This window comes from Xenia sp. Carnegie-2017, unplaced genomic scaffold (assembly GCF_021976095.1).
Source record: "Xenia sp. Carnegie-2017 unplaced genomic scaffold, XeniaSp_v1 HiC_scaffold_16, whole genome shotgun sequence".
In the NCBI taxonomy this organism is placed as follows: domain Eukaryota; kingdom Metazoa; phylum Cnidaria; class Anthozoa; order Malacalcyonacea; family Xeniidae; genus Xenia; species Xenia sp. Carnegie-2017.
The window spans coordinates 7,116,900-7,142,785 of record NW_025813469.1 but is presented as its reverse complement, the minus strand read 5'-3'; the positions used below and the strand labels follow the sequence as shown (position 1 = coordinate 7,142,785).

The 25,886-nt window shown below is 34.8% G+C and overlaps 3 protein-coding genes across 3 annotated transcripts; all 3 read right to left on the bottom strand.

Annotated features, from left to right (window-relative positions):
• Nucleotides 1–1,100: 1,100 nt before the first annotated feature.
• LOC124437406 (NACHT, LRR and PYD domains-containing protein 12-like) lies at nt 1,101–10,655 on the bottom strand. Its single transcript, XM_046987382.1, has 3 exons — nt 10,475–10,655; nt 3,144–5,266; nt 1,101–2,752 (listed from the first exon to the last, which is right to left on the bottom strand). Exons 2-3 carry the CDS (start codon nt 5,255–5,257, stop codon nt 1,468–1,470), a joined length of 3,399 nt encoding a protein of 1,132 aa, XP_046843338.1. The 5' UTR covers nt 5,258–5,266; nt 10,475–10,655; the 3' UTR covers nt 1,101–1,467.
• Nucleotides 10,656–11,690: 1,035 nt separating this feature from the next.
• On the bottom strand, nt 11,691–14,390 carry LOC124435941. Its single transcript, XM_046985873.1, has 3 exons — nt 13,921–14,390; nt 12,918–13,215; nt 11,691–12,210 (listed from the first exon to the last, which is right to left on the bottom strand). Exons 1-3 carry the CDS (start codon nt 14,388–14,390, stop codon nt 11,860–11,862), a joined length of 1,119 nt encoding a protein of 372 aa, XP_046841829.1. The 3' UTR covers nt 11,691–11,859.
• A 155-nt stretch (nt 14,391–14,545) lies between these two features.
• On the bottom strand, nt 14,546–17,427 carry LOC124437409 (laccase-2-like). Its single transcript, XM_046987385.1, has 2 exons — nt 16,994–17,427; nt 14,546–15,180 (listed from the first exon to the last, which is right to left on the bottom strand). The coding sequence occupies exons 1-2, from the start codon at nt 17,347–17,349 to the stop codon at nt 14,685–14,687; spliced, it is 852 nt and encodes a 283-aa protein (XP_046843341.1). The 5' UTR covers nt 17,350–17,427; the 3' UTR covers nt 14,546–14,684.
• Between the last annotated feature and the right edge of the window lie 8,459 nt (nt 17,428–25,886).

Genomic DNA, 25,886 nt, shown 5'->3' with positions numbered 1-25,886 from the left:
TTTTAAGATCTCAAAGGCTCTTATTTATACCTGAAGGTCTTTTTCCATCAAACTATTACGTCATTACTATTTAATTATCTGTTTACTACATACGGTTAAGCGATATTTGTCTTTCTTAACTACTTCTTACTGATTTAGCTTAAAAAATTTGCCATTTCATTTTTGATAGGCATTAACTTTTTAAGTTTTTTACAATAACTTTTTTACGTTCGTAAAATTTACGAGTTAAAAGTTGAGAGGAGCGCCAGCAATATCATAAATATTTAAGACTAAAGAAAAAAGGGAAACTACAAATCTGAAGGAACGCAAAGAATGCATCAAACAATGAAATATTCAAAAAGAAAAGTCACTTGATAAATCATAATCTTCATATTTAATTTTTAAATGTCGTCAATTAATCAAATATTTACAACATAATTAAAGTACGTCATTGTCTAGTACGCTTAAATCTGTTGACATGCAATATTCTACTAAAAATAAAGCAAACATGTTTACAAATCACCACAAGATGAAACAAAGCAAGTAATAAAACTTGAAAATTGCATTTAAATCGACAATGGCCTTGGAGAAATAGATGTTTACGAATGTAAATTCAAGTTCATTTTATCAATGAAGTTACACGGATTGCAAAAAAACGTCATAAAGAACGATACAAAAATGCTCACTTTGAATTACTACCTGTAAAATTAATGTAACATAGTAACATATATATATATATAAAATCTGACGTCATACATTTCAGGCCAAATGAAGTGGCTTGTGCAAGTACGCTCTCTTTTTCAAAATCCCATTTCATATAGCAATTGCAAATCTATTATCAACTTTCAAGACAGAAATGTTTACGTTTTCCTTTGTTTGCCCAGACTGGTAAAAAGTTTAACAAGTTTTGGCAGAGTTCTCAATGGGATATCACATTGCGTATTTTAAGCGCAAGCCATCTTCCAAAGTAAAAATTTACATCTTTATAAGAAAAAAAATGCTTCAAAGATGTCTATTATCTTTATGCATCTTCTCTCTAATTCGAAATTGTATCACGCTTAAGTTGGCTGAACAAATGTAAAAGCAAAGGTATTTTTACAAATTATCAAAACGCCCAATGCTTAAAACTTTTTCTGAAATGCCTATCTCAGTTACCGTAGACAATCTCATGTCGAGTCGATGGTCCGAGACAAATTAAAACCAAACTTTACATTTATCCAACCAAACTGATGATGTTGTCATGCTTCTGTTTAACTCGATGCAAAACTAATTGATTCATCCGAACTACATACTGCTGATGTACAATAAAATTTACAAAGCAGCACTAAGCTTTAGCCAAGCTACACCAATAAAATAAAGCAAACTAAATGCAACATGGTGTTCACGTGCGATCAAAAAAAACACTGAATGAAAAATCTCTATTTTCTTAGCTTCGTGGAAATTGATGTAATATTATTTCCTATAGTGTAAGTGAGTTACTTACAAATGTTAAAAAAGGATAATATTTGGATAATCAACACGAAGTTTTTTCTCACAATCTTCTGATAGTTTGTTAAAACCAATAGTTAATTTGGTGAGTTTACTATTTTCTCTATTTAAAGCTTCCTGAATATACTTTGCACCTTCATCTTCTATAATGTTACCACTAATGTAAAGTGTACGGAGTTTGCAATTCGCATTTTTTAAAGCTTCACTAAAATATTTGGAAGCTTTGTTGTTTAGTATGTTGTCACTAATGTTTAATTCAGTGAGTTTACAATTCTTACTTTTTAAAGCTTCACTAAGATAATTTGCACCTTTTTCAGATATATTGTTATGACTAATACTCAATTCTTCAAGTTTACATTGCTCACTTTTCAAAGCTTCTTTAAGATATTTCGCACCTTGATCAGCAATTTTGATACTTTTAATATGAAACTTGATGATTTTACAATGGTCACTTTTTAAAGCTTCACTTAGATCTTTTGCACCTTCATCTTTTAGCTCGTTACCACTAACATCCAATTTTTCAAGTTTACAATGCTCACTTTTTAACGCTTCACTTACATATTTTGCACCAATTTCTGTTAGTTTATTGAAACGAAGATTCAATTCAGTAAGTTTACAATTCTTGCTTCCTAAAGCTTCACTAAGTTCTAAGGCACCCTGATCTGTTAATTCACTCTGTTCAACATCCAATTTAGAAAGTTTACAGTTCTCACTTTTCACAGCTTCACTAAGATATTTTGCACCTTGATCTGTTATTTTGCTATAACTAATACTCAACTCACTTAGCGTACGGTTCGCAATTTTAAAAACTTCACTAAGATATTTCGCATCGTCATCGGCTATGTTGCAATTACCAATACGAAATTTTCTAAGCTCACAATGTCCACACCTCAAAGCTTCACTAACACTCTTCCAAAAATGATGACCAAAAGTAGAAGATTCAATATAAAGAGATGTTACGTTATTCAAGTTTTTCAAGAGATTAGATTTTCCGAGTTGAAGAAAGATCAAGAAATGATTATCAAGAAATTTACATGAAGAAAACTTGAGTTTAGTTTCCTGTTCACATTCTGATAGAAATTCAAACAATGCGTTAAAATCAACAGGCGAAAAAGAAACATCACTTACAGAGATTTCTCTTTTGGTACCTGGCATGGAATCAAATTTCTTGCAAGCTGACCTCCTAACATCCTTGTCCTGTAACTCGTACAAGCACTTCATGCCAAGAAAACCAAGCGATTTATCGCCCTCATTAGAATATGAATAGGAGACCCACGTTTCGAATCTGCAAACGTGAATACATGTAAAATATAAACTGGTCGTCTTGTTGGAGGATGTTACAAGTTTGAGATTATATTTGCAAGTAAAAATATTCAATAAATTAGCGCAGAGTTCTCGTAGATTTAGACGTATTTCTGCTGTTACCATAAATCTTTAGGCAAGCAGAATACTACATGCCAATAAGTCTTTTAGAGATGTAATATAAAACGTAGCAAAGAGTGCAGTTTGTTAACTATAACAGGAAGTCTTGCAGAAAACAAGAAAGTATTATATCTTGTCAAGAAAACTTTAGTACAACCAAACCATAAAAATAAGGCATAGAGACGATAATAAACAATTATAGATCATTCTCGAAAACGCAATCACATACAACAATCAAAATTTTCAGACAATACCTTTCTTCTACTGTTGTGATATCTTTGCCCGCTTTCTTTATGTCTCTGACTAAACCAGCAACAAACTCTATCACCGAATGCCATTTAGGATCTGAAACATGATTATCCAAAAATTTTCCAACGTTTTGCCAATCGTCAACAATACACCAAGCAGCAAGAAACTCTTGAAGCGTCAAATGTGGAAAACCGTAAAGAGAAAGTCGTTTATGTGGTATCTTAAGAAAAATTCCACAATTTGCCAGTTTGTAAATGTCACCTGTACTTCTTTCTTCAATTCCCGTCTTTGCAATATTTTTTAATTTATCTATAAACTCTGTATTTCCTTCCTCTGTTTTGCAAAGAGGATGGTGATTCCATAGTAAGATTTTAATTGCTCTCTTGTACAAATCAGTAACATTCTTTGAAATATCATCAGTCTTACTTTCCTTCAAGGTCAGACAGGCAATGTAACTGTTAAAAGGTATGTAACAAATGTTGCGTAGTTCAAAAGAACTATAAATATGATCACAAATCTTTTGGGCTGAATTCTTGTCTTCACCACAAAACTTGTTGACATATTGCTTAATCTGATCTTCACAAAAGCCCAAGATCTCCACAGTCCTGTTAAACTCCAAAAGTTTAAATGCATGTTCTGATGTTGGTCGTGATGTTATGAGAACAGTGGCACCACGCAGCAGTTTACCTTCAACCAACATACTTATCCATGTAAACGCTGGCATTATTGCTTTTGGATGGAGTGAGCCATCAGTTTCAAGACAATCACTGTGCAAATATAATTCATCCAGACCGTCAATGATAAACACAGTTCTTTCTGGATTTGACATTATAAACTTGTAAATTTGTGAAAAATGTTCATCAGAAAATCCATGGCAATCACGTAACAAATTTTCCAGATTTATGTCATCCTTTTCAATTTCACGACATCGCATTAAAAGAAGCACTTTATCATACCAAAATTCATCTGTGCTTTCTTTCCATTCAAACATAAGCTTATTTGTCAACAGAGTTTTACCCATTCCAGGCCTTGCAATGACTAAGATGGAACGTGGATACAATGAATTTTGTTTATTCTTGTGTGGCTTAAAAATTTCTGTAGCATTGATTTTATGCCTTTCAAAAGTGTCGGCTACATGCATCATAACATTGAAATAAACCATATTTTTCAAAGAGTTTAAACCAATTTTGTCGTATGATTCAAACACTTTGTAAGAGTTTTTGACTTTGTCCAACCATTCGCGATTTTTTTTCCATTTTTCTAACATGTATTCGGTACAAAATTCTTTTTCTGTTATGAAACAACTGTTTTTGCCGGCCCTAAACATTACGTAACACAGCTCAAATGTTGTCAGTATTATCACAGTGAAATCAACGAATGCAACAATTTGGAACAATGTTTCAATTTTATCACCGTTAGAATTTTCACAATCAAGGAAAACGACTTTTTGTGAGATAGGAATATTTTCATTTAAAGAGAACTTGTCTTTCAGTTTAGGATGCCAAGCACATGCGTAATCGACGGGAAACTTCGCTGGGAAAAATTTGGCAGTGCAACTAAACAATATGATAAGGCAGAAAAACAAATATGCAACGTAAATGAAAAACGTAGGAAAACGGTTTGTCACATCACCAGACAGTGCATCAATACCAGCAGTATTAGACTTGTCCTTCTTAGTATCGAAGTGAGAAATTTCGGGGCTATCTCGATTTTTACGGTGCCGTAATGATGAATTACCGACATTGTGTTTACTTAACGGTGAAGTCGTTTTGTAAACACCTGGAAGAGATTCATCAAATCTTTGAATTCGACATTTTACCAAGAGTCCATAAATATTACTAAGAATTAGGACACCGCCAAAGTTTATCAAAATAAACAGAACGGACGAAATACTAAATGTCTTCTTGTACTGCCTCCAACAATCTGATTCGATATACTGCACGAGGGCTGCTTCTTTCGTCTTTGATATTACATCATTATAGCAATGAAATGAAGTAGCTCCATGCCAATATATTGAAAGACTAAAACAAATGGCTCCAAATACTGTAAATAACCAAAGCAGTACTTTTCCACGGAAGTTGAAGCTATTCTTAGGAATAACGTCAAGGCACTTTTCCATCTTTGTATCCTGTAAACAATAAGTGTTAAAACATGTATGGGCATAAGATGTATACAGTCGAAAGATCAGACACTGCAGAAGCTTGAAATAGGGCAATTGTGTGATGGGTATTTATTATAAAGGCAAACACATTATTAGTGGAGAAACCAGCATAGACATTTACTCCAACAATCTATGTATCTCAGCTAACTTTTCATGATAGAGCCATACAGCTATAAAAACCACTTATAACTGTAAATTTTTCGCTTTAAAATTTGAGTAAAACTAAAATCTAGGGCATATGCACTACACTGTTTTGACTACTGGATAAAGCCATTTTTTATGATCGCTCAAGACCTATGTTGTGACTAAATTACCGAGAAGCGTGAAGAAAAGGGCAATCGTTATCTGCTCATATCATTTCATACTGATGTGTTGTAATGCAACGATACGCCGATGGCTTTGATTAAATATAATTACTGAGCATGATGAGTGTTTTGAGGAAAGCTGGGCTTGAGCAGGTCGTGTCATAAAACGGAATACAATACATGGGATTTATACATGTATAATGCATAAATTAAACAGCACATTGATAAATCCAAATTAGTTTCATGCATTAATTGACAGGTACTTCATGGTCTCCTATAAGAATGGAATAAGGCCACTCTTAATTTTGTGAACGCAAACGTATTTAAGGCCCGTTTCAAACGTCGAAGTTTTCATGTGCCGAATGCATTAAGAACAAAAGATAATCAGTCGGGCACAAATGAATATAAGAATTAACACCATCTCGCCCGCCCGCCCCAGTTAACGTTCTAGGGAAAGTCCCGCTTAAATTGTTTCATTATGAAAATAGCTTCTGGTGTGTTTGAAATATTAGCGAAATTAAGTGACTTCACCCTGGTCTTAACCAAAAAACCCTTGCTAAGAAATTTAAAAAGCGATGCAATATGATAAAGAAAAATTAAAAAAAATTCCGCAGTTGTTTTTCACTTTAAGACACTTTGAAAACTTAATTTGGCATCAATTTTTTTCTTGAAAATCTCTAAGAGCACGCATTCAATACGTATATTTGTATATATATATAAGGAAACCTGGCGCATCATTTAATATATAATGAACTAAGAAAGGAATTTTGGAGCATATGAATGCAATGAATGAGATCATGTCATCAGATGAAACACAAGCTGTACTACTAGTAGATGCTACCAATGCTTTTAACACTATCAATCGGCAAGCAGCACTACATAACATTGCAATGATTTGTCCATCAATATCAACTGTACTAAATAATACCTATCAAGTGCCAGTTAGGCTATTTGTTACTGGAGGAGGAGAAATTCAGTCAGCAGAAGGGATTACACAAGGGGATCCGCTCGCAATGGCAATGTATACACTTGCAGTTACACCTTTGATTCGTAGGCTTAGATCAGAAGAACCAACTGTCAAGCAAGTGTAGTTTGCTGATGATGCTACATGTGGTGGGAAAATAAAGTCTTTAAGAAGATGGTGGCAAAACATATCTGACATTGGGCCAATGTTGGGTTATTTTCCAAAGGGAAGTAAAACGTATCTTGATGTTAAGTCACAGCACTTGGAAGAAGCGATAAACCATTTTGGAGGAACAGAAATTAATATAACAACTGAAGGCCATGGAATGTTGGGATCAGCAATTGGCTCCAATTTGTTCGTCCATGAGTATATGGCAAGAAAGATTAGGGTATTTGTGGAAGAAATTGAAAGTCTTTCAAAGATTGCAGAACGTTATCCCCAATCAGCGTTTGCGGCATTTTCTCATTGTATAATGGGAAAGTGGCGCTATATAATGCAAACAGTTGAGAACATCAGTGAGTTATTTCAACCTCTGGAAGATGCAATTTCGCAGACATTTATACCATCACTCACTGGAAGAAACCAATGCAATCCAGATGAGCGAACACTCCTTTCACTTCCTATACGATTTGGTGGTCTAAATATTATCAACCCAGTTAAAAGTGCAAATGAAGAATGTCTTGCTTCCAAAAAGATCAGCCAATGCTTGAAAGACATGATTGTTCAACAGAAAGAGATACTTCATAAACCTCAGTTACAGTCAATCAAAATGACTTTACGAGAGCAAAAGAAGAAGAAAGTGGATGATATGATCCAGGAAATAAGAGATAGTTATACGCCAACAATGCAAAGGAAGCTAGATATACTGAGCGAAAAAGGATCGTCATCATGGTTAAGTGTACTTCCATTACAAGATCAAGGCTTTAATTTGAACAAAGGGGAATTTCGAGATGCATTAAGTTTACGTTATGGATGGCAATTGAAAAATACCCCTCTGCACTGCATTTGTGAAAAGGCTTTTGCAGCCGATCACGCGATGATATGTCCTCATGGTGGTTTACCAATAGTGAGACATAATGAAGTTCGAGATATAACAGCACAGTGGATGGCAGAAGTTTGCTCGACAGTTGTGAAAGAGCCACAATTACAACATCTTTCTGGGGAAGTGATATTACCTCGTACAGCCAATAGACAAGAAGAAGCGAGACTAGATATTCGTGCTAAAGGTTTTTGGTCTAGACAGCAAGATGCATTTTTTGATGTAAGGGTATTTCACCCAAACGCGTCGAGCTACCAAAACACCAATCTACCTGCACTCTATCATCAGCATGAGATGGCTAAGAAAAGGGAATATGGTGATCGAGTAAAAGAGATTGAATATGCTGCTTTTACACCACTGGTCTTTTCAACATCACGTGGTATGGGGAAAGAGACTGCAATTGCTTATAAACGGCTAGCTGATCTGCTGGCACAAAAGAGAAAGCTGCAATATGGCATCACGCTAGCGTGGATGCGTTGTAAACTGTCTTTCGCACTGATTAGGTCAGCAATTACTGCGATACGAGGAAGTCGATCTGCCTCAACTCGTGAACATACTTTAAATATTGACCTAGGTTATTGGGAAAGTTGTCTTTACATTTGATTGTCCCTTTATCATGGATATTTTTAAACACTGATTTTAGTCATATTTGATTCAGTTTTTTAACATTTATGTTTGTAATAGATAATAATGATCATAATAATAAACAATTAACAGATAATAAAATATTAAAAAAAAAAAATTTGGAGCATATAAGGCGTTTTTTGATGTTTAACCTCATCTTCCGGTCAAAAAAGCACTTGGAATCTTTTAGTTTCAGTTCAAGTGAATTTGTTGATATAATGTTATGATCATATCTAGACAAGTTTACCCCTACATGTCAACCTATCGTAATTCACGACATCAGACTCTTCATGTCTATCGTACAAGCACAATATTCGGCTTGTTTATTGAGTTATAGCTATCCGCTCTAAAAACATTGTCTGACAGCTTTCTCTCAAAATCTGGCTTGATCCAAAATTTGAGGGTAAAAAATTTGCATATGAAAGCAAACGATATGTAAGACAACACATTACATTGTTGGCCTGCTCAATCACCATACACCAAGTACAATAAGTAGGAAATTTTAAACTTTAATATGGTCAAAGAATTTCCGTTTTTGTGCTTAAGACGGATATTACGTCTGGACGACTTAAGACAAATTTTTTAATGTGTCTCTTAAATCGTGGGAGGATAAAGATGGACATAAGACAAATTAAATGTCTACACGACATTAAATTAGAGTTTAATTTGTCTTGACAGATGTCTAAATTAAAGGAGCCGAGTTAAAATCACTTCCAATGTTTCTTTTAAATACAAGATAAGTCAAAACTTATCTGTAACAGCTTAAGACAACCTGGTAAAGATAAACTAAAACCAAGACAAAACCGCCGACTTTATTCACAAACACTGTAAAACGGATTGGTTAATATAACCATAAAAATTGGTTACCTCAGATGCATTTAACCACTTTAACCAATATTTTTATGGTTACCATAACCAAGCATATGGTTAACTTGACCAACAAATTTTTACAGTGAATAGATCGCAGTTGAATTGAATCGTAAAATTAAATTTTTAAGTCAAAGAGATGACATAGTAAGCGTATATTATCTTCTCTTTAATATATACTCGTAAATTGGCAAAGATAGACAAGTTGTATTACATAAAAGTCTTTAACCGCGATAATACAATTTGCGCTATATCGTTCAAAGTAAAATTCTCTTACTTTACTACTCAAGAACATGGCGGCGATCACATTTCTGGAAATTACCGGCGTGACTAAAAACTTCAAAGGAGATTTAATAGATAGCTGATGGATACCGCAAACTGTGTCTGGTTAGTTAGTTATTCTGTCATATGGTACTAATTTTAGCTTTTGTTTACTACAACTAGAAACAGGGTGAATAGTCTACGAATAGTTGAACAGTTATTTGATATTAATGAGAATGTAGATTTCTTATTAAGAACAAATTTTGATCTTAATACAAAACCTACTATCTCATTATTCAATCTCTTTCACGTGTAATTATGTATACATTACCAAAATATCAACAATCCGACTGTAGGTCTGTATAAGCACCTTCGTTTGCTTTTTATGTGCTCCTCGTGTTAAATACACAGAGCTTTAATTAAGAGCACTGTAGTGTATTGTATGTTTATAGGAAGTTTATTCTTCGGGTAAATTGGTCAGAATTAAATCAATACTCGGCATGCTCGATTTAGGAGCGACGCTTGCGTATACGTCTGCTATATCGTGTAAATTCAAGTTCATTACACCAAACTGACTAACGCGTTGTGTCAAACTAAGGTAACATGCCATAGCATTCTGGTTACTCACCGTTAGGATTATGAAATCAGAGAAAGAAAAACTTTTTGGATGTGAAAAGTTGTTGTACAAGAGTCACATACAATCATATGTAAACAGTTTTATTACATTCGCACTATTCGTTATGTATTCTTAGTATTCGTCAACTACTTTCACTGATTTAATTTCATCATTTGCCGGTATTTTCGAAACGATTGAGTAAATACTCAAGACGATAATTGTGTTCGAACAAAATGCGTAATTCTTGCTGCTTGCTGAGCCTTTGACGGCCTGAAAAGCGCGGAGTGCGATCACGGTAAAGCATGAAGAACGCGTCAACAGAGAAACGAAAATTCGCACTGACGATATCAGTTCAGGGCTGTAATTTGCTGAATTTTGACAAGATTTAGTATGACTGTAAATGATCGATTGAAAAGCATTAATAGTGAATCTATTTTAACTCTAAAATGCTTATTATCACACACGTGTAATCAATTGACTCTAGAAAATACATACTCACCAATATGTCCGATCTCCTTTACTCAATACATAAAGGATAGCTTATACCGGAGATTCTTCACAAAACACAGACTTCGTTTACTCTCCAACGAAGGGCAACAAGTGATGGAAACAGGAGTCACCCGTTTCGTTTTCTGTTCAACAAAATTCATGCGTGTGGGCAACGTCAATTCTATAAACAAATAAAATACTTGATAGCATAGTTTCTCGCGCGTGTCTCGCAATTCGAAGAAATTTGTGAAAGGGATACCAACTCGTCATGACAAAATTGCTTTACCACATACAGTTGAAGTATTTTCATGAATATTTCTTGAAATTTGGTTCGTTTTAATCACAATCAAATGTTTAATCACAAGTAAAATGAAAACATTATGTAACTATTAGTTATATTGACTTGAAGTGTTAAATTTCCAGCTGAATATTTCTAAGAAAGTGGACGATTCCACAGTCACAAACAGACAAAATAATTCGAGGAAAAACGAATTCTAAAAAAGTGCATTCATAGTATTGTACTACCATTTTGTTCTTTCTATGTACGGAGACTATATTTGACAAAAGAAACAAAAGAAAAAACTCATCTTAAGCAACGTCAAAATCGAAACAAAATACAATACCAAAATTAGCAACACGGAAGTACAAACACAAAGTATATTTGAGGAAACAGCACGTGCCGTGCGCAATGCAAGTACAAGCCTTCACGCGGAAGTATTCGTCTGGTTTGATGATTGTATCAGAAATATGGCGGCGAATAAGAAATTTTGGATGAAAATCTTCCACTTTGAAAATTTTGAAGAGTTAGCAATTGGAGTTATATTGGGGAAACATGGCACACTTCCTCGACGCCAGAATCTGACAACAACTTCGTGCATTTGCTGAAATAATATATAATCCGTTGCTTAATCAGTAAATTCCTACTTTATGATTATTTAGAAATATACCCATCACATATTGAAATATAGTATAAAATTTCACATCATACACATATCACTTCATTCACTATTCATAACTATCATTTATCACGCATCCGTCGAAAGATAAAGCTGGTTACGCGAAAGCCCGTGAGTAATTAATAAAAAATTAAAACGCAGCGAACATTGATTCTATTTATTATCATATGTCTAAACCTGATCACATTTCAGCAGTAGTTTTTCTATGAAAGAAAATGCAAAAAAAGTAGAACGATGGAGAATAATTGAAAAGTAAGAATTTGCATTAGGTTAATGATGAATATAATGCAACAATTTATTTTAGTAAAAATGATTACAATTGCGATGCATTTGCCATTTTTTAATAACAATGTAACGTAACAATGTAAAATAGTTTGATGAACAAACTTTGTTGGTAAAACTCAAAAAGAATAAAAAAACGTTAAAAGCTAGAATGTTTTTAAGAGTCAGCTATAAAATCAACTTCAAGGTTTTTTCGACCATTTTTGGACGGTTCGGACATTTTTTGGTTAGCGTATTTTAATTTGTCAGCCTGTGGCGAATTATAGTAATGGTAAAGCCGCCTGTAATGTGATGATGCAACATGACCATAGTTGACGCGACCATTTTTCATTAAGTTAAACATTTGTCGTCGCAAATTATGCAAATGCTTTTCATCTTGTTCGTGTACTGATTTGGACATACCCTCTTCACTTCTTGGAAATTCTCTCTTCACTGAAGAATGGGTTTCATCAAAGGACAAGGATCCGTCTTTTTCTTTGTCATTTTCACATGTCTCATATGGGCTCGACTGAAATATATTTAAAGAGGAAGAATACGGTTGAAGAAATCAACAAGAAACATGAAATGACGCAAAGGCAAAATCATTGCATTTTGTGGAGTGACTTTACATACGATATGACTATCATCACTTTGCATTAGTTAATTTACAATTTCCTCATAAAGTTTATGAAATAGTCATATAAAATATTTAAAACATTGCTATCTTACACGTAGAACTTAACCAAAGAAAAGAGCATTTATGAAATCATCTCGTCAGAAAGTATTGCGGCCAATTCACTTTTAAAAAGTCGCAGATTTTATTTTGTACAAGTATTTTTATTGCCTCTAAATAACAAAAAGGGAGAAAACGTAGTAATCCGTACTTCGTATATTTATCGCCTCAGCTATGACCATCGTGAGTGAGCTGGTTTCACAGTAATTTTTTCAACAACGTTAAAAAAACACAGGTGTTCCCAAAATCGTTTCAAAGTAAAAAGGTCAATGACCACGGCAAATGTTTTATAAACGAATATCTTCTAGATAAATGAGGCATCTTCATAAAACGTCACCATGGTTTGAGTGCTCACATTGTTTGGGAATTATGTTGCTTGGCTTTTGCACAGTTCTAGTTCATTTTTTGCTATTACAGGCTTTAAAAAAGCCCAAATGAAAATTCTTCGTGTTTCGATGTGAGCCCTGAAAAGAATTACTGCGTTATATTCAAAATTTGCCTACCTGTAAATTGCATTTATCGTAGTTCTCGTAAGCTTTTAAAACTGATGTACTCAATTCATAGTCGAAAGATTCATCGGTAGGAAGAGGACTGGCAAAGGGAACTTGGCATTCAGGAAGTTCACCAACAGCTATAGCCATACCTCTGGTCAAATGTGCATCTATATGGCAATGCAAAAACCACCAGCCTGAGTGGTTACGCAAAAATTCGATCACAACGGATCCTCCGGCTGGCACTGTTATCACATCTTTTCGCACTGTACTTTGGTCGATGTAGAGATCTTTGGGAGAAATAACTTGGCTGTAATTTTTATAGATAATGGTACTTATTTTCGACAGCGACTACGGATAAATCATGCACGAGTGAGTTTTTTAAAGATGCAACGAAATATCGCGGGTCAAAACGACGAGTGCTAATTGCAGTCTATAAAAAACTCGCAAGTGAATATTATACGTTAAATGCGTGAAAAACTATTCTGTTACTAGCCAATAATATAATTTCAGATATATTTGGCAAGACTCTACTACAGTCTTGCTTTGAAATACCTCGTTACGTTGCCCAAGCCGTAACCACAAAAATAGTGCTTGATTCCTGTAATATTTTTATTGTTCGCAGTGTTTGGAATTCCTTGTATTTTATGCGGTTGCATTTCTGGAAATCTTTGTTAAATTAAAATTGCCGTCATGTTTTTTTTTGTATAAATACTGTCAAAATACTGTCATATTTTTCCATTTGTAAAACCTGCTCAGTCATATCATACGTTAGTCAAAGCCCTGGTACATTAGGCAGTGTATTGCTAACAGCCTCACTTCTAGGTTTTATAGCTCTAAACATACAAATTACCATAAAACATAATGATATAAAGTATAAACTTTAACACTTTCATTGGTGTAACTGACTCCAAGATTTACCACTATCATTATCTTCTGGCATAAAAATTTCACTGCAATTCAACAAGCACTAGAGGAAAGAAAGTTTTAAGCACTCAAAGGCTGTTATTTATACCTGAAGGTTTTTTCATCCGTCCAATTTCCTGGACCACAATCCTTAACTGTGACATCCCTATTAGGCTCATTGATAAAGCCGTCTTGGTCGTACTTTGCATATCCTATTTTTGTAACAAAGAAAGAATGACCATGAAGATGAATTGGATGTGTTCTGCTTTCGTTAATAGAGTCGTCAGAAAAAGGATCCAAGGAAGAAAATACGAATTGGGTTGTTCTCTGCTCTGCATTTGATCGGTGAATATATACAGCATGTGGGCAGAATTTACACACTTCAGTATCATTATTGTACGAACTATTGTCCATAGTGTCGTATTTACATTCCATCGGAGGTCGTAGATTGACATCCGGGTTAGTGAAAGGAATAGAAGGAAGTTGAAAGTTAACACCATTTACCACCGCGTTACCTTTACGACGGAATTCGAAGTTGAAGAAATACTCATCAATCAATTTTTCATTTTTGGTGGGCATTTCGTCCTTAGGTGTGTGGTGTAAAAGTTGCAAACTAGTCACAGGTAGACAAAGGATTTCTTGAGAGGGGTAATTTTTGAACGGACAATTGATGGCCGTGCAAGAAATATCATCACACCGTTATTTTGGCCGTACACATCGATCAATTTTTTTTCTTTGCATAGATATTCGCTTTGTCTATACTGGAGATAGGCGAACCGAGTGTGATGGACTCCAGTTTTTCAATTCAACCCAATTGATTTGATTCGGATCGGATATACTTCGCAACATGTACTATCATCTATGGTCTTATCTTCAGGAGGAATCACCTCGATGTCGTATCTTTCCCCGACGTGAACAACCAATAATCGACAGTTTTTTAAGTGTCGAATACCCGTCCGCGGCAATAAAATTTAATTTGTGCCCGTCTATGGACAAACGAAAAGCGTTCGCAAACATAACACCAATCACGCGGAACCGATATCTTCTTTTATATGTAACATAAAATAAGGGCGCAAATTGGTTGCTATTTAACTCGGTACCCAATTCGTACTCATTTATTCGAATAGAAGTAATTTCTCCAAATAACACAGGAGGCTTAGAATGATCTGGTTCGCAGTCTGGCCAATTGTCCTTTATAACTTCGCCTTCTCTTATGGCAATAACATTTTTATCTGGTTCGTCTATAATGTCTGGATAGTCTTGAACATGTGGCAATACTATTAAGACACCATAAATTCCTTTATCTCGTTGATCTTTGACGTGTGAGTGATACCAATGTGTCCCAGCAGGCCAGGCCTTGAACACATACCTTTAAAAATACAATCATGTTATAACAGTAATAGTGAACAAGTAACAATTGTCTACTGAGAAAGAGGGAAACACAGCACTCAAAAGTTCACAATTATACAAGCGAAAACTGAGTTTGCAACAACGTGAATAAATGTAGTGGCGATTATTTAAAGATAACTCAAAATAAATTACTGACCTCGGAAAGTCTTGGAAGCAATATAATACTTGTATATTTGAGTTTTGTTCTAAATTTATTTTAGATTTAAAACTTGAGAACAGTGGAAACCGAGCAAACTCAAAAAGTGGAGTGGAGGAGAAGGGCAACTAAAAAGGGCATTTATATCTTGCAATTCATTCATTTCATTAAAATGCACCAAAAAATACTCTATAATTCCTTTTCAAAAAGCAATGAGCAATCTCATCACGTTTGTCGTTGTCTTCAATCTCTTCTCTTTAGCAATGCGTTTGTACAGCTCTATTTCTGTTGGTTGAGGTCAAATAAAAACGGCTAGGTCTAGCACGATCTTCAACGCACTGTCAATAATTTGCTTTAATTTGCGTTGTCATGCAAAGCTAAATCAAGGCTGTAGTTTGTGCAACAATATTTGTCTCACATGTGTAAATTAGGTAAAGCAATCTTTTCATTTCGAAATTCAAGAAATTTAATATGGGCAGTGAAGCGTTTGAAAAGAACTTTCCTTTCGTTAAAAGGCTGTCTAAGAATAAATTAAATATTTGCTTTCGAAAAATAATGCCTAAATAAAGCAGCTAATAAAAAAATACAGAGTACCTTTTAAATAATTATCGCGCTTTTTTGGTCGAAGTCAGACGCTGATCAAAATATTTGTAGGTAAACAGCTATAATAATCTTTTCAATTACACATAACACACCCTTCACAAATAGAAGAGCAGAAAAAAGAACTTCTAAGTTTGAAGGAGTAAAATCTTCTACTTGCACTACGAGGTATTCGGAATGTTACAAAATTTACACTAATTACGACGATTTCTCAAGTCTTTTTTGATAAATTTCTCAGAAGCGAGTCAATCAACGTCCATATATTTTCGCATCGTTTAGTTTATCTAAAAGTAAAAACAATCAAAAAAATTAATCTCGAAAACCGGAAAAGTGGTTTGTAAAGACGTCAATTTAAACCGCTTGCGCAAACAGAATGAAATGTTTGAAATTTAATTTCATTCGATGAGGCATAAAAGTTTAAATTCTGTTGTGCCTTGAAACAAAATTTTGAAAAATTTGAGAAACATTAAGTTCACCGCAAACCTGTCTAAACTGGACGTTTTTGAAGTTTCTTCATTTTAGTCAAACTTGTTGCTTTTACAAATTAAGTCTTTATTGTTATTTACGTCAAATAATCAATCACTCACGTAATCACTCTTAAATAAGAAAAAAGTACATAAAAATGGCGTGAAACACAAAAAAGTCCAATTTAGACACATTGCGCTGTGAACTTAATGTTTCTAAAATTTCTAAAATTTTGAAACAAGACAGAACAGAGTTCGAACTTTCCCCTCATTGAATAAAATTAAATTTTAAGCCTTTCATTTTACTTAGGCAAGCGGTTAAAATTGAGGCTTTTAGCCTTTTACAAACCGCTCTCCCGGTTACCGAGATTAAATTTTTAGATTGTTTCAACTTTTATATAAACCAGATAATGCCAAAACACATAAACGATGACTCATTTCTGAGAAACTTTGATGAAATGATAGTTTTCAGGACATTCTCAAAGTGTCTACATTTTTTTCATACACCGGCCCTCACTCTCTTTTACCCAAAATTAATCTTTTCTTTCCAACAACAACTATTTCATACGAACCTTAACGCTTTTGATGGCCTGATGGGTTCTTGACTTATGTGTGCAACACAGTCCATGTAAGCAGTGTTATATTGGTGAATGCCATGCCAGTGAATCGATGTATTGTTATTTTTCATGGAGTTGAACACATCAACGACCATGTAAGTATCTATCTTTGCAATCAATGTCGGACCCATTTTCTCATTGTTGATAAAGTATACATTGTTGGAATCCTCGTCAGTATCAACTGCTAATGGGTTTCTAGTTATATTTAACTTGAACATGCAATTTCCGACGCCCAGTTTCGTGCAATCACATACTGAAGGAAGATGATCTTTTGCTGGCGTACACTTGACATATTTACTTGCCGCATCCATATCAAAAAACACTTGAAATGTGAACACGAACAGAGTAACGGATAGTAAAATCTTCCCTAGTTAATAAAAGAATTCGCGCATCAAAACTGCTAAGTGGTGGATTGAAAGGAAAATATATAAATGTCATGAGCAACCAATCTTAAATACTGACTCAAGAATATTGATAAAAACGTTCTTATTGTATTACAGAATAAAAAGTTTAATGTTAGACAAACATGATAGAATAGACTAACAGGGGCAAGTTCTTTACATATTAATATGGAAAAATTTCATTTCAGAATATCAAACGTAAAATTTCCATTGAAGTATCGAAATTAAAACATATTTGTCGGTCGTTTTCTTTCCTGTAAGGGCCAGCAGTTCTCTTACATGTAATTCAAGAGCGGATCTAGGATATGTCAAATCAGCCACCCGACTGATGTTTATAATTCAAAACTTATTTATCAAATTTAATGATTACAGTTTTTTGTGATCATTGAATTCCCGATGTATAATCGTATGAATTTCATTGTCAAAACTCTGTTTTATATCTGAAGTCTTTCGTAAATATCACGTTGGCAAACAGATCAATAGATTTTAGCATATCTGGAATTATATATTAACTGACTAACTGATAAGCGGGGTGGCTCGACTGGTTGGACCGATAACGGAGTTCAAAATATCCATCACTGTTCCGATAACGGAGTTCAAGATATCCAAGACAGTTCATAGATGTGAAAAAGTTCAGATTTCAAACGATGCAAGTTTTTTTGTAACCCTTTACCCATATCCAGATCAGTGGACGATCTATCAGGAAAAAATTTTGAGTTTTTTCTCAAAAGGTGAATTTCCTGGCACTGTATGTGGATATGGGTAAAGGGTTACAAAAAAACTTGCACCGTTTGAAGTCTGAGCTTTTTCACATCTATGAACTGTCCTTTGTAATACCTTATTTCTAACTCAACTCATTACATAGAGTTGTGAATGGGGGTCTCTAGGGGGATCTATGCATTTCTTAAGGTTTATTATATGGCATTATTTGAACAAAAACGAAGCTTGCTTCTTTCTCGTCCTTGCTATTTTGTACGGGTTGGCTTTCACTTTTACAGTTTTCGTCAATAAAAATTAAATCATTTCTAATTGTATTGTCTGGAAAGTTAAACTGTTTTCCCAGTGTTTTCCACTCTACTCACATTCGTAAATGGTATTTTGTTTCGTTTAATTTGCGTTTTACATTTGATTACATTGTTTACATTTGACTGTAAAATTAGGCGTTTTGGACCGTGGTCGATTACCAGAAATTAATCACCGGCAATAATGTTTCGGAGCCAAGCAAAGCGCGCCATTTTCCCAGATATGACGTTTGCCATAAAATAATACCATAGTATTTAGATAGCTCAGTCAGAAATATTCAGATAACTCATCTGCGCATGCGCAGTCTGATTCAACATGTGCAGTCGACATGAGCAGTTGGTCAAGTACAAAGTCATGGCAACGACCAACTGCATCTACTAGCACCAATTTTGAAGTAAATAGCATGCTTAGTAACAATTTAATAGAGAAATCGTCTGCGCATGCGCTCGAGCATGCGCAGTCCACTCGAGTAATTGTTCGTAGTCATGAAAACGACCAACTATATGTACTTGCACTACATTTGTGTCAATTAACTCACTTAGTCGCAAATTATCAAAGAAATCATCTGGGCATGCGCAGTAACGATAACAATTATCCCACAACTGTCGTACGCCTTTAAATTTTGGTATATATATATAAAGCTAAAACTTCATATAGTAGATGTCAACTAGCAGTGGAAGCTGTGTGCGATATAGTATGCAGTGGCTTAGGAGCCCACACTTCGGTGGCGACCGCACTCTCCCTGCGTACCCCGAGCAAAGCCTATCGCAGGTGATCTCGGGGTCTGATGGGCGGAAGCTTGCTATTGCATCTCCCAAGTAGGATAGCGTGGAGGGGCCGAAATCTCCTACCGAAACGTTAACATGCGGCGTTCTAGTGCCTTACGCTTAACAAGGTATCGGGAAGCATGGACCGAAAACGGGGTTTTTTGCTTTTGAATTTTATCTTTTTGTTCTAGCTTGCTTCTTTCTCGTCCTTGCTATTTTGTACGGGTTGGCTTTCACTTTTCACAACAGAACAGTGGTCACAATTTAGAAATGGAGAAAGACAAAAAACAAACTTTCCTTAGAGGTTTGGCATACTGAAGAAATACCCATAACGTCTTTCATTGAAAAATTTGTACGAGAACTAACATCTGTGAAGGATTTCCGCTGCAAATGCTGCTTTACAAGTGATGGTAAACAAGCAGTCCTTGTATTCTCTTTCTGGATAGATTCTTATGATAAGAAAATGGGTATTTGTCTTATTGATGCGCATTCAGCCGGTAGTGTGAACCCAATTTTTTATATTTTGCCAGATATGCCAATCGATGTCTTTGTATATAAATCATGCTTCATTGGAATAAATTCGCTTTGCTTTTTGACTGCTATGGATTTAAGGAGTGGTAAAACATGTGGTCAGATTAAAACACATGAGAATGATCGTCTTCCTCTTATGATATACACGCATTCCGAAACAGGAACTGTCGCTGTATAACAAAGGCAAAATTCAATAAACCCAGCATTGAAATTAAGTCAATGTTCCTGGATAAAACACTATAAATCACTGTCTCACATTGGTCTTTCTCAACTAATAATAATCACATTGACATTACCTTAAAAGATAAATTATTCACAACAAACATAAGTTTTCCTTATTTGACAAATGGACAGTTAATGAAGCTGTAGACAAGAAAGTGAAAGATATGACATATACAAAATGAACGAGCACACCGTTTCCCAGTCTATCATTGACGCTCAAACCTTCTTAAATGAAAAACTTTGGTAAAAACACCAGTAAAATTTGGCCAAAGGCAAGTTGAATGTTGCGAACTTAAGAAATGATGAAAAACAGTCGTGATTAATAACCGCGTAGAAACACTGTTGTTTACACACAACTTTCTATAAAAATAGACATGTTTGATGTTGCCACATCTCATAATTCTTAAACGAAAAAACATGTTTCTTTGAATAGGGGAATGGAGTTTTTTAGAGTGAACTTCATCTTTTATTTGGTGGAACGAAATTCGCCATCATAAAGTTGGGTAGTATTATGTACAATTCTAATGTTAACTTGACAATAAACATCCTGGCTACTGATGATTTTTTAATACCATTCTACTTTTAGTCATGCCAATAGAAACTGTTAAAATTTTATTACGTGATCGCTATGCGATTTTATGATTTGTTCATGCAAAGTATTGTCAATCTTCGTGTATAGAGCTGCGTGCTTTTGGTTCCGAAAGTCCGTAAATTAAGTATGCCAAAAAGGTAATCAACAGTTCTGATAAATAAAGAGTAGCTTCACGTTTTTGGAACTGAAGCTGTTTTTGGACGTTGTTCATCAAATCAATCACATCTGCATCTAAAGCATTGAGCGTTAAAGTTGCCAATTTTGTATTTCTCAAAACTGGATGTGGTTGTCCGATAATTTTTCATAAAGTTTTCGACCTTTTACTCTTGCAATAAATTAAAAGCGCGTGGAAGAGCTTCCATTGCATTTGATCTCAATCACTTTAGCAAATATTACCAGGAAATGCTAATGAATTTCTTGCAAATATTTCAGGATATTGACATGCATCTAATGCAACAGAGACGTCTTCACATGTTACAGGATGTTGTAACTTTGTTGAAATAAAATTGCAGGTGCATCAGATGGGATGGTTACCAACAACAGCACTTGCAAGTTTCTTGAAAGTGCTGTTGTTGGTAACCATCCCATCTTATGTTACACACCATATTTTCGGACTAGCAGCAATGCCTTCACAAGTGCAATGTTGGTCAGCTGTGCCTGTACAATTAAAGAGGATTTGCCTTTATGGAAGTATACAATTTCCTGTTTCCAATGACTCTGTAATCATAAAAGCATGAAAACAAAGGCTTTAGATGTAGCAAATCCAGGTACCTCTGAAAGTTCACAATCAACAAAACCAGTGTTATTGTTTTTTGGCTGATTCCTACTGGACCGATTTAGAGATGACCATTACATCTAAAACCAGGCAACAATATTTCTTTTCTTCGTCCATTTTTTCTTGCTCTTCCAAAGTATGAAATGACATGCTGATAATACCTGGTTCATAAATGATGCACGTTGCATACCCATTTGTACATTAACGATGGTTGTGAAAGAGGTATAATGGATTGGACATGCACGTAGACCCTTAAAAAAAACTTAATGTTAATGCAAATTCCTTTGTGGCATTGTTTTATCTTTTAGTGGTTGGTTTGATTTTTGAATTTTAGATCATGTTCCTAAATACTAATCTCTTGAAAACATTGGTTATTGTTGAATTATTATTCAAGGTGCTAACATGTTCTTTCATGTTCTTTAGATTTTTTTCTCCCCCAAATTTTTTTGGCAGTAATTAAATTGTTTTATTTTCTTTTGGCATTGCATTTAAAGTTGTGACAACAACTTACTTTGTATTTTGGGAGTGCTACAACTCCTTGAAATTGTCATGAATATTAACTTGAACAGGTAGGTTTTGCTCATGATGTACTGTGGCAGTAAGTATAGTGAAAGGCATGCAACAGGTAATGAAGACAATGCTTCGACAAGTTCCACCGATGAATCTGAAAGTTTCATGTCAACAGAAAGGGAGGTTGAGATTGAAGTAGAGACTGATCTTTGGATACCATTAATAGATAAGGCAAGAGAAAGAAGTAAATTAGATTTTGATGAAATGAAAAAAAAACTTTTTGAACAGGGGTACAGATGAGCAGTCAGCTGAAGATCCAGCATCTTCTAACATTCTACTAAAATTACAAAAAGAACTGGAAAGCATTCATTCACAACGGCTTATGTAGATAAACAAACTGAAAAAAGATCCCATCCATAAAAAAATAATGCATACGAAGAAAGCGTTTATAGAAAACGACGACTTCGATACCCAGGAAGCTCTGGAAGCAGCAGTTGATAAGAGAAAGTCCCTTTTAAAACTTTTAAAAGAAAACAGCCTTACTGACACTGTCAATAATAAAGAAGATTGACTGCAATCAACGAACTTTTGTTATGAGAACCTTTGGGTTATGCTAATGTTTCAATATTGAATAAATCAAAATGAACTGTTGTTTATATTGTGAAAAAAACCTTCATGTTCAACAAAATCCTATTATCGTGTTTTATGTTTCAATCTTTTCATTTTCAAATAACTTAATCGTCAACCAATTAGCTATACAACACGTGCGCAAAACATTGAAGTTGGGCATTCGAAAATTGAAATCGTGTTTACAAATGAAATTAATTGATTATACATATAACTCAAAACTGGTTTAAAGCAGTTAAAACTCCCTCCTTCCGTGAGCGTTGTATTCAAAAGGCGGAATTCGCAATATCACACGTAGAACAGGTCAACGAAACTACGAAAATCGCAAAGACTTTTATGACACTGAAAGACTTTTTGAATTGACAACCATTCATAAACTTTTACAAAATAGCTAAATGCATATAGCGCTGACGGTTTTTATATCTCACTTTTGTGTTTTTATATAATCTCGACTTTACTGCGGGCGCTGCGCGCAATTGCAAAACTTCCAATTATACATCAAAAACAGAAATTTCGATATAACAATGCTTGTTTAAAGCAATCTGCCCAAACTAGATGCGATGATTAGTGCCCAGGACAACACTGCTCTAGCCTTTGAACGGTCAAAGTTTGTCGATAATAGAAACGAGTGAATGTAGAGGTACCCGACCAGTTCACCATTTTTATGATCTCTTCCAGTGACACCCAAGCTACTCTAGCCTTGGAGGTTGACGCCGACCTCGTGGAATGACCTTTAAATATTGCCATCTATGCCAGCGCAATTCAAAATCAATTTGAACCATCTGTCAATCAACTAGGGTGATGACTATACAGTAGGCTAAGTAGGCTTAAGCACACAAGACCGGGCTTTCAGAAGGCCCGTTGCATCTAGATATAATTGGGATTTGGACGTTTTTGCTATTCCGGGCTAGCTAAATGTGTTTAACTTAGATCATTTATGCTGTTAAAAATCTAACAATCAATTGAATGCAGAGGAAATTGGCTTTCGTACTATCTATACGGTGTGGTTTGGTGAGGATAGTGATAACTAATCAAAAGCTTATTAGGAATGTCATCGTTGTGGCCTGTTCTAAAAGAGCTTGCTCGCACAATATAGTACTGTCAACATTAAAGCACCTAAAGTTTCTGACATTCTGCATGTAAAATTCTGACCTTTAGGCAGGGAACCTAGAAAACGAAGGCTAAGAAGTTTCATCTCTGAACAAAGCTTTGGTGCTGTGGTAGCCAGTAAAACAGATAACTTATACTTCTGTAATCAAAGACCCAGACCCTGGATTTAAAGCCATATGGCCTAATCCTAGTTCAGGAAAACAGCTGTTGATACAAGCCCTGACTGAAGTTTTGTCCATGGTATTAGTGTGATCAATACAATAGATCAATCATATAGAGGAGCTGCAAGTATTGCCTGAATGGACGCGGTCAACTTCCAAATCAGTTGAGATAATTTCTTACTGACACTTTGTTTTGGGCTAATATACACGAGCAATAGGTTTTTATAACCTCCACCTTGGAATCATGGTCAGATTGTCCCATAAATCCGACGAGTTCCAGTTGCTGAGCTTGACTGAAGCACGACTTCTCGAGATATATGACAAAGCAGAAACTTTCCTACAGATACCGTGCAGTTAATTTCATATCATGCAGCAGACCCTCACTTACTGATTCATACAAATAAATAGTAAATAATCAAAAGTTGGCTAATGAAATGTTTATCCAATGAAGGAACGACAAAAATTTAAAAAAGATGACGACGGACTGATATGGTGACCCCAGCATAGGCTTCCACAATAAAATGCTAGAAAGGCCAAAAACGCTCGTCTTTTTCACATGCTTCGGAAAAGATTTGAATCTTGCAAATTGGTAAAAATGTAGTAAATTTATCCGTGCTCAATCGGCTGTAATATTTGTTTCATTATTGTTGTTAGTTAATAGTTGTTTTCGTGAGTCTTTAAAGTGTTTATGTTAACGGTCAGTGATTTGTTTTTTTTTAGTTGCCTACCTTGTGTAACTATTAAACTGATAAGACTACACGTCACACTAACGTCGTGCGAGGTTGTTCGATCAATGCAAGGCAAATTGTTGAAGTCATCAAGTTTCTCAGGAGTAAGAAAGGTTAATTATTTTATGTTTATTACGAAAAACCCAGGGGCGGATCTAGAGTATGTCAAATCCGTCGCGCGACTGATGTTTAAAATTCAAAAATTACCAATTCATAATAATTAAAAATTCATTAATTATTCTAAATTTCTTATCGCATTTACTTCGTGATAAAAATCCAGCTTTATTTATTATTGAAAACTAATGATAAATGCAAAGAATATCTCGTCGGTAATCAGATACGTTGAATTTTAATTGACCTGGAATAACCGACTGATAAGCGGGGTGGCTTGACTGGTTCGACGGATAAAGGAGTCTATGAACGCCAAAAACGCTTATTTTATTGGTCAACCAGATCAGTGGACAGTCTGGAATGGTCTCGACTGATAATAATAGGGTGGCCGGACGTATAAGGGAGTCCAATTGCTATCTTACAATTGGTTTATTTGAATTTTTGTTTTATTGTGATTGGTTTGACGGATTTCGACTGATAGTCAACTGAACTAACATAGTCAAGCTCACTGTCTGAATTGAATATTTGATCGTTTCATAATAATTTTTATAAGCATGATAGAAACTAAACTACAATCAGATGGAATTTATGGAAATCTTTTACAAATTGATATATTGACATGAATGCTGCTGTCCAAACTGTGAATTTTTTCAAGAGTGTGAAAAATTTATGGATAAATTGTAAATGCTTGGCAAAGACGATCTCGCGAGCGACATTTCAGTCATTGATGTTCAAAAGAAAGCCAACATTGTTTTGAGTTTTATCAGCAGAAATTTACATCCAAAATCGTAAGTAAAGGACAAGTGAAGTGTATGCATGAATGTTATATCAAAGTCAATTTAAGCAAGTGTGTTTATGTCAATATAGCGTATGGTAAGCAGATTGATGCTTCTAAAATTGTTGTTGACGAAGGGTTCTTTAGTGCTTGGGGAATCGTTACCGTTATATGCAGCGAATCCTACATTCCTGCAAATATATTTCAATGGACAAAAATCTGTAGCCATAAGGCGCCATACTATTATTTACTTTATCATAAACAAATGTTTGGGGCTTTCAGTTTATGATCATTGATCATTCAATCATTGGACAGTTATACTCATATTGTTTTAGATTTGAGAAAACTAACATTGATTACATGAGAAGCTGTTTACTATAACCTGTGATTTTGAGTCTTCTGATCCAGCTTTTATTTTATTTGACAATGGTATTAAACCTGAGTATTTCACATACATGAGATGTTGTCCCATGTCACATATTGTCCCCTTTTCTAACTGAACACCTCATGTAGAG

Bases quoted from the DNA above. Each gene is read 5' to 3' on its own strand.
- LOC124437406 (XM_046987382.1), bottom strand. From the start codon at position 5,257: ATGGAAAAGTGCCTTGACGTTATTCCTAAGAATAGCTTCAACTTCCGT. The intron at 2,753-3,143 runs GTATTGTCTGAA...TCACGTTTGCAG, and splicing joins ATCACAACAGTAGAAGAAAG to ATTCGAAACGTGGGTCTCCT.
- LOC124435941 (XM_046985873.1), bottom strand. From the start codon at position 14,390: ATGCCCACCAAAAATGAAAAATTGATTGATGAGTATTTCTTCAACTTC. The intron at 13,216-13,920 runs GTATAAATAACA...TAAAAATTACAG, and splicing joins ACGGATGAAAAAACCTTCAG to CCAAGTTATTTCTCCCAAAG. The intron at 12,211-12,917 runs GTAGGCAAATTT...AATATATTTCAG, and splicing joins ACGATAAATGCAATTTACAG to TCGAGCCCATATGAGACATG.
- LOC124437409 (XM_046987385.1), bottom strand. From the start codon at position 17,349: ATGGATGCGGCAAGTAAATATGTCAAGTGTACGCCAGCAAAAGATCAT. The intron at 15,181-16,993 runs GTTCGTATGAAA...GTATTTTTAAAG, and splicing joins AGGCCATCAAAAGCGTTAAG to GTATGTGTTCAAGGCCTGGC.